Source organism: Chiloscyllium punctatum, chromosome 8 (assembly GCF_047496795.1).
Source record: "Chiloscyllium punctatum isolate Juve2018m chromosome 8, sChiPun1.3, whole genome shotgun sequence".
In the NCBI taxonomy this organism is placed as follows: Eukaryota; Metazoa; Chordata; class Chondrichthyes; order Orectolobiformes; family Hemiscylliidae; genus Chiloscyllium; species Chiloscyllium punctatum.
In genome coordinates, this window is record NC_092746.1 from 116478852 (window position 1) to 116493048 (window position 14197).

At 52.9% G+C, this 14197-nt stretch overlaps 1 protein-coding gene across 1 annotated transcript in view; it reads right to left on the bottom strand.

The window, feature by feature from the left end:
- The window catches only part of LOC140480289 (activin receptor type-2B-like), a 68444-nt gene that overhangs the window by 30572 nt on the left and 23675 nt on the right, over positions 1–14197 (bottom strand). The window contains 2 exon segments of the mRNA XM_072574993.1: positions 1469–1617; positions 7246–7572. Of these exon segments, the coding sequence (XP_072431094.1) occupies positions 1469–1617; positions 7246–7572 (476 nt within the window).

The following is a 14197-nucleotide window of genomic DNA, read 5'->3' on the forward strand; positions in this document are numbered from 1 at the left end:
GCCTGGGAGCAGGGGGCTGCCAATAGAGACATCCGGTGCACAAGGACCCGCACACCAAGGTCAGAGCAAACTGCCTCGCTAAAGGCGTGCCCCAGTGAGCAGACAGCGTACAGCTCAATCACTGACCCATCAGTCACCAAGGCCGTGGCAATAGCCAGGGACACGGATGTGGGCACCATCATCAGCCACAAGGAGCAAACACTGGGGCCCTCCTGTCACGGTGGCAATGTCCCTATCTCTGGGCTGGGGCCTTCCACCTCAGAAAGCGATGGCCACGGAGGTTTGTCCAAACAGGTTGGTTAAAAAGAAAAGCAAAGCACCGTTGACGCGGATTGCAGGGTCCTGGAATTCTCCCTCCTCTGCAAAAGGCAATTTGCAAGTGAGGCTCAATCGGAACATCCAAGGCTGAGATTGAGAAGGTTCCTGAAATCTCAGGAACTGTCAGCAAAACAGAACTGAAGTGGACTGCAGTCAGCATCAAACAAGGGGCTTTCATCGCCTGAAGGAGGGGGGCTGGCTCCTTTTAAATGTTGTAATTGTACCAGTCTCCACGACTTCCTCTGGTGCATTCCATACACGCACCAGCCCCCTGCTCCCAGGCCATTGGTCCACAGACCAGGGAATCGAGCTGTCCTTTTGACTGGTTATGGAGTCAAACAGCACACAAGAGGTCCTTCGGCCCATCAAGTCAGGTCGACTGGTCTTTGAACAGTCTGCGAGACACAGCTCAATCTCGCTTCTCAGAGTGCAGTCCTATGAGAGTTACCCCTCAACTCCCTTTTCTAAATGACACAGGGCCCAAAACTGCTGACAGTGTTCCTAATGTGGACTGTACCAGCCACTGCAATACACCTCTACTCTTGTATTCTAGCCTTCTCAAAACGAATGCTAACATTGGATTTGCTTTTCTAACTGCCAACTGAATCTGCATGTTAACCTTAAGACAATCCTGAGCTGGGACTCTTGAGTCCCTTTGTGTTTCAGATTTCCAAAGACATCCCCCATTTAGAATACGCCTCTAAATCTTCCGACCAAAATGCACAACCCTATAAGTTCCCACACTGTATACCACCTGCCACTTCTTTGCCCACTCTCTGAGCCTGAACAAGTCCTTCTGCAGCCTCCCTGTTCCCTCAGCACTACCTGTCCCTGCCCTTATCTTTGCATCATTTGCAAACTTGGCGACGATGCCCTCAGTTCATTATTCCAGATCGCTGATGTACAATGGGAATAGTTGCTGTCCCAACGACGACCCTTGCGGCCTTCTGGAAAACCAAAGATCCACTGGCTCACCTTGGTCTAACTTTACCACACCCTTCCTATTACTCTGCAATCTCACTTTTATTAACGGACCCTGAAATCTGACCATTGGCTGACGTCTGGCCAACCGGCCTATAGTTTCCTGTCTTCTGCTTCCCTCCCTTCTCTAATTGGGAGGATAATGTCAGCAGGGCCCCTGACATCATACCTGTGGGCGATTGCAGGCTTCGGGCCCTCTCCTTTGTATCGGGGAATGTCTTCGTGAAGGAAAGCTAGGCCACAGGACATGGTCTCCGCAATGTGACCCAGTTCGTTCCAGCTGATCACATTGCCTTTCAGATAATCGGACAACGAGCCCTGTGTTTAAACAGAAACAAGATGGAGGTCAATGGCTATGTGTCCACTCGTCATGCAGCGCCGATGGGGAGGTCAACCACAATAGCTGAGATGGTTCAGTCTTTTATTTACCCTACACTGGCAAAGTCCAGGCCAGTCTTGGGCGGCACGGTGGCGCAGTGGTTAGCACTGCTGCCTTACAGCACAAGGGACCTGGGTTCAATTCCCGCCTCGGGCGACTGTCTGTGTGGAGTTTGCACATTCTCCCCTCCGGGTGCTCCGGTTTCCTCCCACAATCCAAAGATGTGCAGGTCAGGGTGAATTGACCAAGCTATACTGCCCATAGAGTTCAGGGATGTGCAGGTTAGATGCATTAGTCAGGGGAAACGTGGAGTAATAGGGTAGGGGAATGGGTTTGGGTGGGTAACTGTTCGGTGATCGGAGTGGACTTGTTGGGCCAAATGGACTGTTCCCACACTGTAGGGGATTCTAAAAATCCAGTGTTCCTACTCCAGACCATCACTCGACGGCCTGAAAGGTCTACTCCAGTTGCAGAGGCCGCGCACGATCCTGAAGGAGAGATCGCATCGAGAGCGAAGCACTGTCCAAGTGAGTTTATCGTTCAGGGAATTCGGAGACAGTGTGGGAATTCGGTGCAGAGGGGATTTTCACTTACTTTTTTGGCTCATTGTTTGGAAGGGCTTTTTTTTTTAAAAAAAAAAAGAACAGGATAAATTTAGGCCCAGGATCAGGATCCCAGCAACAAAAAAAGTGACATCACAGGAACCCCATGGTTGGGTTTGTCATAGCTACAGGGAGAAAGTGAGGACGGCAGATGCTGGAGCTCAGAGTCGAGAGTGTGGCGCTGGAAAAGCACAGCAGGTCAGGCAGCATCCGAGCAGCAGGAGGATCGACGTTTCGGGCATAAGCCCTTCATCGGGAATTTAATCATCCCAAAACATTGACTCTCCTGCTCCTCGGATGCTGCCTGACCAGCTGTGCTTTTCCAGCACCACACTCTTTGACATTTTAATAGCTACCGATAATCAAGAGATACATCCAACCGCAGTAAACCCTGCAAAGGTTTGAGACATCAACATCCCTCACTAAAATCTAAGTAAAATCATCAATGTACCTCCTAAAATCAATGTAAAATCTTACTATAAGTAATAGAAATGTAATGTAGGGGTTATACACACCACTGTTATACTTTATTTATTGCATAAATACTTGGACATCGCGGTAGACTGTGGTATTGGAGGTATAGAATTTTTGCCAGTTTAGCCGCTGGTTATAGCCAAGTCTGCTGTACTCATTTGGCTATTATAGGTCACTTTTGGATTGAAGATCAATACAGGAAATATTTACGGGTCACAAATTAAAAGACCAGTAGGAAATCTTTGAAACTTTAATTAAAAACTAAGCAAATACCTTAGAGACGCAGGGTGAGGCGATGTGTCGTACCTGCATGATGTGGGAGCTGGTGGATCCCACTGTGGTACATAGTGACCACACGTCTAGAAGGATGATTGGGGGGGTGGTATCTGACTGAAACTTACAGAATACAGAGGGCCTTGGGTGGAATGGACATGGAGATGTCTCCACTTGTAGGAGAGACGAAGTCCTGAGGGGAGAGCCTCAAGGTGAAGGGACGACCCTTTCAAACTGAGATGAGGTTGGGAATTTCTTCAGTCTTTGGTGGGGACTCTATGAAACTCATTACCACAAAGGGCTGCGGAGGCCAAGTCATGGAGGGCATTTAAGACAGAGATGGATAGGTTCTTGATTAGTGAGGGGGATCTAGGTTTACAGGGAGATGGCAGGAGAATGGGGGGGTGAGAAACCGACCAGCCGTGATTGAATGGTGCAACAGACTCAAAGGGCCCAATGGCCTCATTCTGCTCCTTTATTTTACAGTCTTATTTCTCATGATCCGATGATCATCCAGGAGCTGGCAAGCGAAGAGTAATCAGTTTGAAATTTTCCTCCTTCACAAATCATTCCATGGCCTCAGCCTCCCTATCTTTGTAACCGTTTCCAACCCCCACAACTCTCTGAGGTGATCTGCATTCGTCCTTCAGTGTTCCCAATGATCGTGGCTCCACACCCTGAGACTGCTCCTTTGGTTACCTGGGCCCTAACTGTCCAGAACTTCTTCCCTCAACCTCTCCATTGCTCTAGCCCTCAGGGATGCTCTTTTGACCAAGCCTTTGGATCAGGTGCCCTGATTTCTCACGTGAGCCAGTGTCAAGTTCGGTTTGACAATGTTGCAAAGGACACCACAGTGCATCAGAAGTTTCCAAAAGGCTTTTGATGTAGGATCGTACAACTGACTTGTGAGCAAACTTAAAGACTGTGGAATAAAAGGGACAGTTGTATTGTGAATATAAAATTGGCTAGGCAATAGGAAACAGAGAATAGTGGTTACTCGGTTTTTTTAACCTGATGGATGTTTGATAATGGAGCTCCCATGAGTCATTGTGGGAATTCTTACTTTACCTGGTATTGTGATCCAAGGTGTGATATTAAGATCTAAAATTTATATATGTTTTAATTCTTAGGTTTGATTACTTAGTGTGGAAACAGGTCCTTCAGCTCAACAAGTCCACACTGACCCTTCGAGGAGCAACCCACCCAGACCCATTCCCCTACATTTACCCCTTCACCTAACACTACGGGCCATTTAGCATGGCCTATTCACCTAACCTGCACATTTTTTTTTGGACTGTGGGAGGAAACCGGAGCACCCGGAGGAAACCCACGCAGACACAGGGAGAACGTGCAAACTCCACACAGAGAGTCGCCTGAGGCGGGAATTGAACCCGGGTCTCTGGTGCTGTGAGGCAGCAGTGCTAACCACCGTGCTGCCTTTAATATCGTTCAGTTTTGAGTTTGGAGTATTAAATTTGACAGAGTAGCATAGGGGTGTGTCTGAAGGATTTTTAAAAATTCAGAGAGTCATAGAGATGTACAGCACAGAAACAGACCCTTCAGTCCAACTCATCCATGCTGACCAGATATCCGAAGTTAAGATAGTCCCATTTGCCAGCATTTGGTGCATATCCCTCTAACCCCTTCCTATTCATATCCCCATCCAGGTGCCTTTTAAATGCTGTAATTGTACCAGCTTCCACCACTTCCTCTGGCAGCTCATTCCACACATGCACCACCCTGTGTGTGAAAAAGTTGCCCCTTAAGTCCCTTTTAAATCTTTCCCCTCTCACCTTAAACCTATGCCCTCTAGTTCTGGACTCCCCCATCCCAGGGAAATGATTAACTTTGAGGTATTTCTGTAGCCATGGTGAAAAACCAAGAACATATTGACTTTTTGTTGACACTGGGAGAAAGTCACAGGCGAACGAAGGAACAGTTGTGCTTGAGGCTCCCATTTGGAAGGTCAAGGATTGATTGTTTACTTTCGACTATGGTTTGCTCAGTCTCAGTTTGCGCAGTTCTGCAGCACTTGTGACTGAAGCTGTAGGAGATAGTTTCAGATTTAAAATAAAATAAGGTGTTATTTGAAGCTGAGCAAGTTTATGCTCAGTTGTACAAGGCTCCAGGAAGTGGGTTTTAAATTCTCAAGACCGGGGATTTGAGGTTACAGGTAACTTCACCCTATGGGGTAACTTCACCCTATGGGGTAACTTCACCCTATGGGGTTTTGTTTTATTCCTTCATGGGTGAGGGTATCTCTGGCTAGGCCTGCATTTATTGCCCATCCCTAGTTGCCCAGAGGGCAGTTAAGAATCAAACATATTGCTGTGTAGACCAGACCAGGTAAGGATGGCAGATTTCCTTCCTGAAAGGACGTTACTCAGCCAGATGGGTTTTTCATCGTCATCATTAGACTCTTACCTCCAGTATTTTTCTATTGAATTCAAATTCCTCCATCTGCCGTGGCAGGATTAGGAATCAAGTCCCCAGAATGTTATCTGGGTTCTTGAATTAACAATCCAATGATAATACCACTGGACCATCACCTCCTGATACGAATCTGGTGTGGGTCCTGTAAAGAGTCACTTATGGGACTAAATGGGATGCCAATTTTCAGTGCATTTCTTTATATATGTGTTATACATAAATTATGTATCTTTATTTCTTTCGCATAATAAGTTATTTTCAAACCAAACTTGCCACATCTATGGGCTTATGGTTCAGTGACCATATTGTGAAGACCAAATCAAACTAAACTAAGATTGAAGGTGCCAGATTTCAGTTTGGAATGGGACAAGCAGGGTCATCATAATCTGTACTAATGACAAGAGTGAGAGTGCAGAAAAGACTCATGACAATGAAGTTCCTCAATGCTTGGAACCATTAATGAGGGTGGATTGGAGAAATTAGGACTGCTCTCCTTGAAGAGGCGATGGCCAAGAGGATATCTGATAGAGACATTCATGATTCGAGGCTTAGATAGGGTAGACAGTGAAAGTCTTTTTCCTAGGATGATGACGTCAGCGTGTACGAGGGGGCATAATTACAAATTGAGGGGTGATAGATTTAAGACAGATGTCAGAGTCAGGTTCTTTACACAGAGAATGGTAAGGGCGTGGAATGCCCTACCTGCTAATGTAGTCAACTCAGCCACATTAGGGAGATTTAAACAATCCTTAGATAAGCACATGGATGATTTTGGGATAGTGTAGCGGAACGAGCTGAGAATAGTTCACAGGTCGGAGCAAGGGACTATTCTGCGCTGTATTGTTCTATGTTCTATCACGAGGGGTCTAGACAGAGGAAAGAGAGAGAAACTGCCCCCACTTGTGAAAACATAGAGAACGAAGGGACGCCAATTAAGATTAATTTACCAAAAAAAAAGCAACAGGTGAGTGATTAAAGTCTGAAACGCACTGACTGGGCGGCTGGTGGAGACAGGCCACATGGAGGCAGTTAGCAGAGAGTTACAGAGTTATTTGGAAAGGAACAGAGTGCAGAGGTACTGGGAGAAGGCACTGGGTGAGCTGCTCACTGGGAAAGCCAGAATAGACAAGAGAGCTTGAATGGCCTGCTTCTGAGTTGTAATAATTAGGTGATGCACTAGAAGTCCACCATGAAGCGGTTAAGTGTGGTTACTGCTGTAATGTAGGAAACATGGCAGGCAATGTGTACTGAGCAAGCTCCCACAATACGGTAGTGACCAGATTACCTGTTTCCTTTTAAAATGTTGATTGAGGGATTAATATTGACCGGGATTCCAGATGGAAATAGAGCCGCAATAGGCAAATACGGCTTTAGATTGGCATCATACCTGAAAAGAGTGTACTTACAATGGCACAGTGATCGCTCAGGCCAACACTGGAGAGTAGCGAGGAATTCTGTGGTCATGCCCTGGAGTGGGCCTTGAACAAAAAAAAAAACCCCACAGATCTTCAAGGGAGTGTCAGCAGAAAGAAAAAGATACCGAGACACATACTGAGGCTCCTGGGCTGAAAAGCGAGGGGGAAGGGGAGAGGTTTACTGAGGAAATTGCAGAGTTTCAGGTCCAGACAGCCAACGATGGATGGATTAAAAAGAGGCCAGAATCCGAGAGGCACGTGCAGTGATCTCAGAGCATTGCATGGCCGGTGGATATTTGGAAAGGTGACTGAGGGCTTTACAATGACAGAGGGGCGGTGACGTGAAGTCGGGCCAAGATCGGAGAACCCTTACCCGCTCATGGAAGGAGGAGATGAGCCAGAGCTCCATCTCCAGATTGGAGCCACGCTTTTCGGAGCCTATGTACCGGAGAACATTCTCGTGTTTCATCCCTGGGGTAGTGTAAATGTCCCGCTCATTCTGCCAGGATAGCTTGTCCTTTTGAGAAGAAACAGCACAGAAAGCGGTAAGTAACTTCAAATAAAAATTCAATTCAATTAATAATCTCCAACAGCGACCAGGTGTTATGGGGAGACGGTGGTAATACCACAGGGCCCGGGAGATTGCTTTGGCACTCCTTGGTTGAGTTTGAACTCGATTAGTAAAATTTGTAATTGAAAGCTAATCTCAAACGCCACAACCGCGGGCAATAAACTTTAAGAAACATCCAAGTTGCACATTTAAGACGCTTTGTTTCAACCAGCTCTTGCTTAATTTCCTATCTCCACCCACCTTTCTGCCTCCAATGTTATTAAGACATTACAGGAATAAATACGTACAGAAGTCTTTAGGCTCAATCAAGAAGAGGAGAATTTGGATCAGGAGTAGACCATCCGGCCCATCCAGCCTGCTCTGCTAGTCAGCATTACCATGGCTGACCTTGGGACTCCAACATCCTTTTCCCCTGTTCCTCATATCCCATGATTCCCTGAAACCAAAGATCGCTCCATCTCACCCTCCCACATACTGCATAATGAAGCAACCATAACCCCGTGAGGCGGTACATCCCCAAGAGCGACAACTCCAATTTCTCCTCACCTTGACCCTTCTCCTGAGACTGTCCCTCATGCTCTTGGTTCCCTGGGCAGCAGAAACAATGGCTGTGTGTCAAACATCGCATGTCAATCATTCACTGAGATCACCTCTCATCCTTCTAGACTCCAGAGGAGAGGGGTTAATTGACTCAGTCTCTCAACACAGGGCAACCCCCTCACCCCTGGGACCAATTTAGTGTGCCTTTACTATATTAGTGTCAACATCCTTCCTTAAAAATTGAGTCCAATCCTGAAAATGGAGACCAAAACAGCTCTTGTGAAGACAGTGTTCCTGTTGCCAACTGTGCTGCTCAGAATGCTCTCTTTCTGAATTAACATTAGCATTTAAATCATAGCATTCAATACAATTTGTTAGCTAGATTATGGTTTAATTGAATTACAGGACTACAGCTTCACTACTTCATAACCAAGAGCTGCGGATGCTGGAAATCTGAAACAAAAGCAGAAGTTGCTAGAGAAACTCAGCAGGAATAAATAACATGCCCAGCAAAACAAGAAGAGTCAATGTTTCGGGTCTCGTGATCCATCATCAGAACTTGCTGACGGCAGCTCACTGGACCCAAAACGTTCCCCCTGCTTTCTCTCCGGTGATGCTGCCTGCTGAGATTCTCCAGCAACTTCTGTTTTAGCTTCAGTACTTTTGCAGCGGCGAACTGAAATGTGCCTGGATGACAGGACTAAATTCTGATCAGCCACATCTTGTTTACTGCCACCGAAAGTTCCTCAGAGCTGAAGCAGCCAAACATTTCTCTGACTTTAAACAGACCGAGTAGATGCAGTGAACAGAACTGGAACATCGAGAGCAATGAGCATCACCGCTGTGCAAATCGTGCTTTGTTTTCTCTCGTTAAATTGTTTATTTTTCTCGATCTGTCGAGTTGCTGAACAAGCTATTAAATCCACTGATGTTGTTACATTGGTTCATGGGGAAACCTGGCACCGTTTGTATCTCTCTCAGCAAAGTAGCTACGACACAACTGAAATCCAGTTGCACACACATCATTCTACATCAGAACGAATCAGCGCTTTCAGACCAATTTTCATTTCAGTCAACACACCTGCGCTGATCATTTATAAAAATCAAACCTTTTGGAAAGTCAGTAGCAAAGACATTGATAAATTCAAACCCTCCCACTCGGAAATCTGACTGAGCTGGTTTTACCAAATCTAGCAGGTAATCTCTGTATTAACACACACACACTTACCCACACACAACCACCCACCCACCCACACCACACACAACCACCCACACACATACACACACCACCCACACCCACACACCACACCCAACCACCCACACCCAACCACCCACCACACCACCCACACACACACACCACACACAACCACCCACACACATACACCACACCCAACCACCACCCACACCACACACCACCACCCCACACACAACCGCCACACACAACCGCCCACACCACACACAACCGCCCACGCACACAACCAACCACCCCACACCACACACACAACCACTCACCCAGACACCACACACACAACCACCCACCCACACCACACACACAACCACCCTCCCCTACACCACACACACCACCCACCCCACCCACACACACCACCCACACACCACACACACAACCACCCACCCACCCACCCCACACACACAACCACCCACCCACCCACCCCACACACACACCACCCACCCTCCCCTACACCACACACACCACCCACCCACACACACCACCCACCCCACCCACACACACCACCCACACACCACACACACAACCACCCACCCACCCACACCACCCACCCACACCACCACCCACCCACACCACACACACAACCACCCACCCACCCACCCCACACACACAACCACCCACCCACCCACCCCACACACACAACCACCCACCCACCCCCCACACACAACCACCCACCCACCCACCCCCCACACACAACCACCCACCCACCCACCCCCCACACACAACCACCCACCCACCCACCCCCCACACACAACCACCCACCCACCCACCCCCCACACACAACCACCCACCCACCCACCCCACACACACAACCACCCACCCACCCACCCCACACACACAACCACCCACCCACACCCCACACACAACCACCCACCCTCCCCTACACCACACACACCACCCACCCACCCACACACACCACCCACCCCACCCACACACACCACCCACACACCACACACACAACCACCCACCCACCCACACCACACCCACCCGCCCCACACACACAACCACCCACCCACCCGCCCCACACACACAACCACCCACCCACCCACCCCACACACACAACCACCCACCCACCCCACACACACAACCACCCACCCACCCACCCCACACACACAACCACCCACCCACCCCACACACACAACCACCCACCCCCACAACACACACAACCACCCACCCACCCCACACCACACACACGACCACCCACCCACAACACACACACGACCACCCACCCACAACACACACACGACCACCCACCCCCACAACACACAACCACCCACCCACCCCACACACAACTACCCCACCCACCCACACCACACCCACACACACACCCACCCACCCACACCACCCCCACACCCCCCCCCCCCCCACACCCCCCCCCCCCCCCCCCCCCCCACCCCCCACCCCACCACCCACCCACCCCCCCCCCCCCCACACACCCCCCCCCCCCCCCCCCACCCCACCCCCACCACCCCCCCCACCCCACCACCACACCCACACCACCCCCCCCACCCCACACCACCCACCCACACACACACCCCCCCCCACACCCACCACCCACCCACCCCCCCACCCCCCCCCCACCCACCCCCCCCCCACCCCACCCCCCCCCCCCCCCCCACCCACACACAACCACCCCCCCACCCCCACCCACACCCCCCCCCCCACCCACACACACACCACCCACCCCACCCCACCACACCCACCCACCCCACCCACACCACACCCACACCCCCACCCACCCCCACCCCCCCACCCCCCACCCACACCACACACACACCCACCCACCCACCCACACCCACACACAACCACCCACCCACACACACCACCCCCCCACCCACACCCCACACCACACCACCCACACCACCACACCACACACACACCACCCACCCACACCACACCACCCACACCACCACACCCACCACCCACCCACACACAACCACCCCCCACACACAACCACCCCCCCCACACCACACCACACACACAACCACCCACCCCACAACACACACACCACCCCCACACACACCACCACCCCACACCACACACACCACCACCCACCCCACCCCCCCACCCACCCACCCACACAACCCCCACACCACCCACCCACACACACCACACACCCACCCACCCACCCCACACAACCACCCACCCCACAACACACACACCACCCACCCACACACAACCACCCACCCCACACCACACACACCACCACACACCCCACCCCACCAACACCCACCCACCCACACAACCACCCACACCACCCACCCACCACACACCACACACACAACCACCCACCCCACATACACACACCACCGCCCACCCACACACACACCACGCCCACCCACACACACACCACCGCCCACCCACACACACCACCACCCAGCCGCCCACACAACACCCACCCACACACCACCCCACCCCAACCACACACCCCACACCCCACACACCACCACCCACCCACCCAACACACAACCACCCACCCACACACACCCACCCCCACCACCACACACACCACCACCCACCCCCCACCACACCCACCACCCACCCACCACCACACACCCCACCCACCCACACCACCCACACACCCCACCCCACCACCCACCCACACCACACACACAACCACCCACCCACACCACCCAACAACCACCCACCCCACACCACACACCCCACCCCACCACCCACCCACACCACACCCACCCAACACCACCCCCACACCCCCCCCACCCACACCACCCACACAACCACCCTCCCCTACACCCCACACACACCACCCCCCCCCCACCACCACCACCCACCCCACCCACCCCACACACCACACACACAACCACCCACCCCACACACCACACACAAACCACCCACCCACACACAAGCACCCACCCACACACAACCACCCACCCCACACCACACACACCACCACACACCCCACACCACACACCACCCCACACCACACACACCCCACACACCACCACACACCCCACACACACCCCACCACCCACGCACCCACACCACCACACACCCCACACCACACACACCACCACACACCCCACACCCCACCACCCACCCCACACACACACACCACCATCCACCCACCCACACAACACCCACCCACCCACACAACCACCCACCCCACACCACACACCCACCACACACCACCACCCACCCACACAACCACCCACCCAAACACACAACCACACACCCACACACAACCACACCACACACACCACCACACACCCCACACCCCACCCACCACCCACACCAACACCCACCCACACAACCACCCACCCCACACCCACTCCACCACCCACCCACACCACCCACCCACACACACACACCACCACACACCCCACACACACCACCACACACCCCACCCCACCACCCACCCACCCATACAACCACCCACACCACCCACCCACCCACACCCACCCACACCACACAACCACCCACCCACCCACGCCCAATGACCCACCCACACCACACACACAACCACCCACCCCACACCACACACACAACCACCCACCCACACACCACACACACAACCACCCACCCACACACACACACACAACCACCCGCCCCTACACCACACACACAACCACCCACACACACACAACCACCCACCCCACACACACAACCACCCACACACACACAACCACCCACACACACACACCACACACACAACCACCCACACACACACACCATACACACAACCACCCACACCACACACACCACACACACAACCACCCACACACACACACCACACACACAACCACCCATACACACACACCACACACACAACACACACACAACCACCCGCCCTACACCACACACACAACCACCCGCCCCTACACCACACACCACAACCACCCACCCCACACCACAACCACCCACCCACACCACACACACAACCACCCACCCCACACACACAACCACCCACCCCACACACCAACCACCCACACACACACACCACACACACAACCACCCACACACACACACCATACACACACACCACACACACAACCACCCACACACACACCACACACACAACCACCCACCCCACACACCACACACACCACCCACACCACCACCCACACCAACACCACCCACACCACCACCCACCCACACACCACCACCCACCCACCCACCACCCACCGACCCACCCACATACACACAACCACCCACCCACACACACACAACCACCCACCCACGCCCAACCACCCACTCAACCAGACACGCCACACACCACCACCCACCCACACACACCACACACCACAACCACCCACCCACGCCCAACCACCCACCCCACACCACACACACAGCCACCCACCCACACCACACACACAGCCACCCACCCCACACCACACGCCAACCACCCACCCCACACCACACGCCCAACCACCCACCCCACACCACACGCCCAACCACCCACCCCACATCACACACACAACCACCCACCCACGCCCAACCACCCACCCCACACCACACAACCACCCACCCCACACCACACACAACCACCCACCCACGCGCAACCACCCACCCACACCACAACAGCCAACCACCCACCCCACACCACACACCAACCACCCACCCACCCCCAACCACCCACCCACACCACACACAACACCCACCCACCCCCAAACACCCACCACACCACACACACAACCACCACCCACGCCCAACCACCCACCCACCCCACACCACACGCCCAACCACCCACCCCACACGCCCAACCACCCACCCCACCCACACGCCCAACCACCCACCCCGACACCACCCCCGACCAACCACCACCCACCCACCAGCCAACCACCACCACCCACCCACACCACACGCCCAACCACCCACCCGACACCACACGCACAACCACCACCCACCCACACCACACACACCACCACACAACCACCCACCCACAACCACACACACACCACCCACACAACAACCACACACACACAACCACCCACAGCACACACACACACA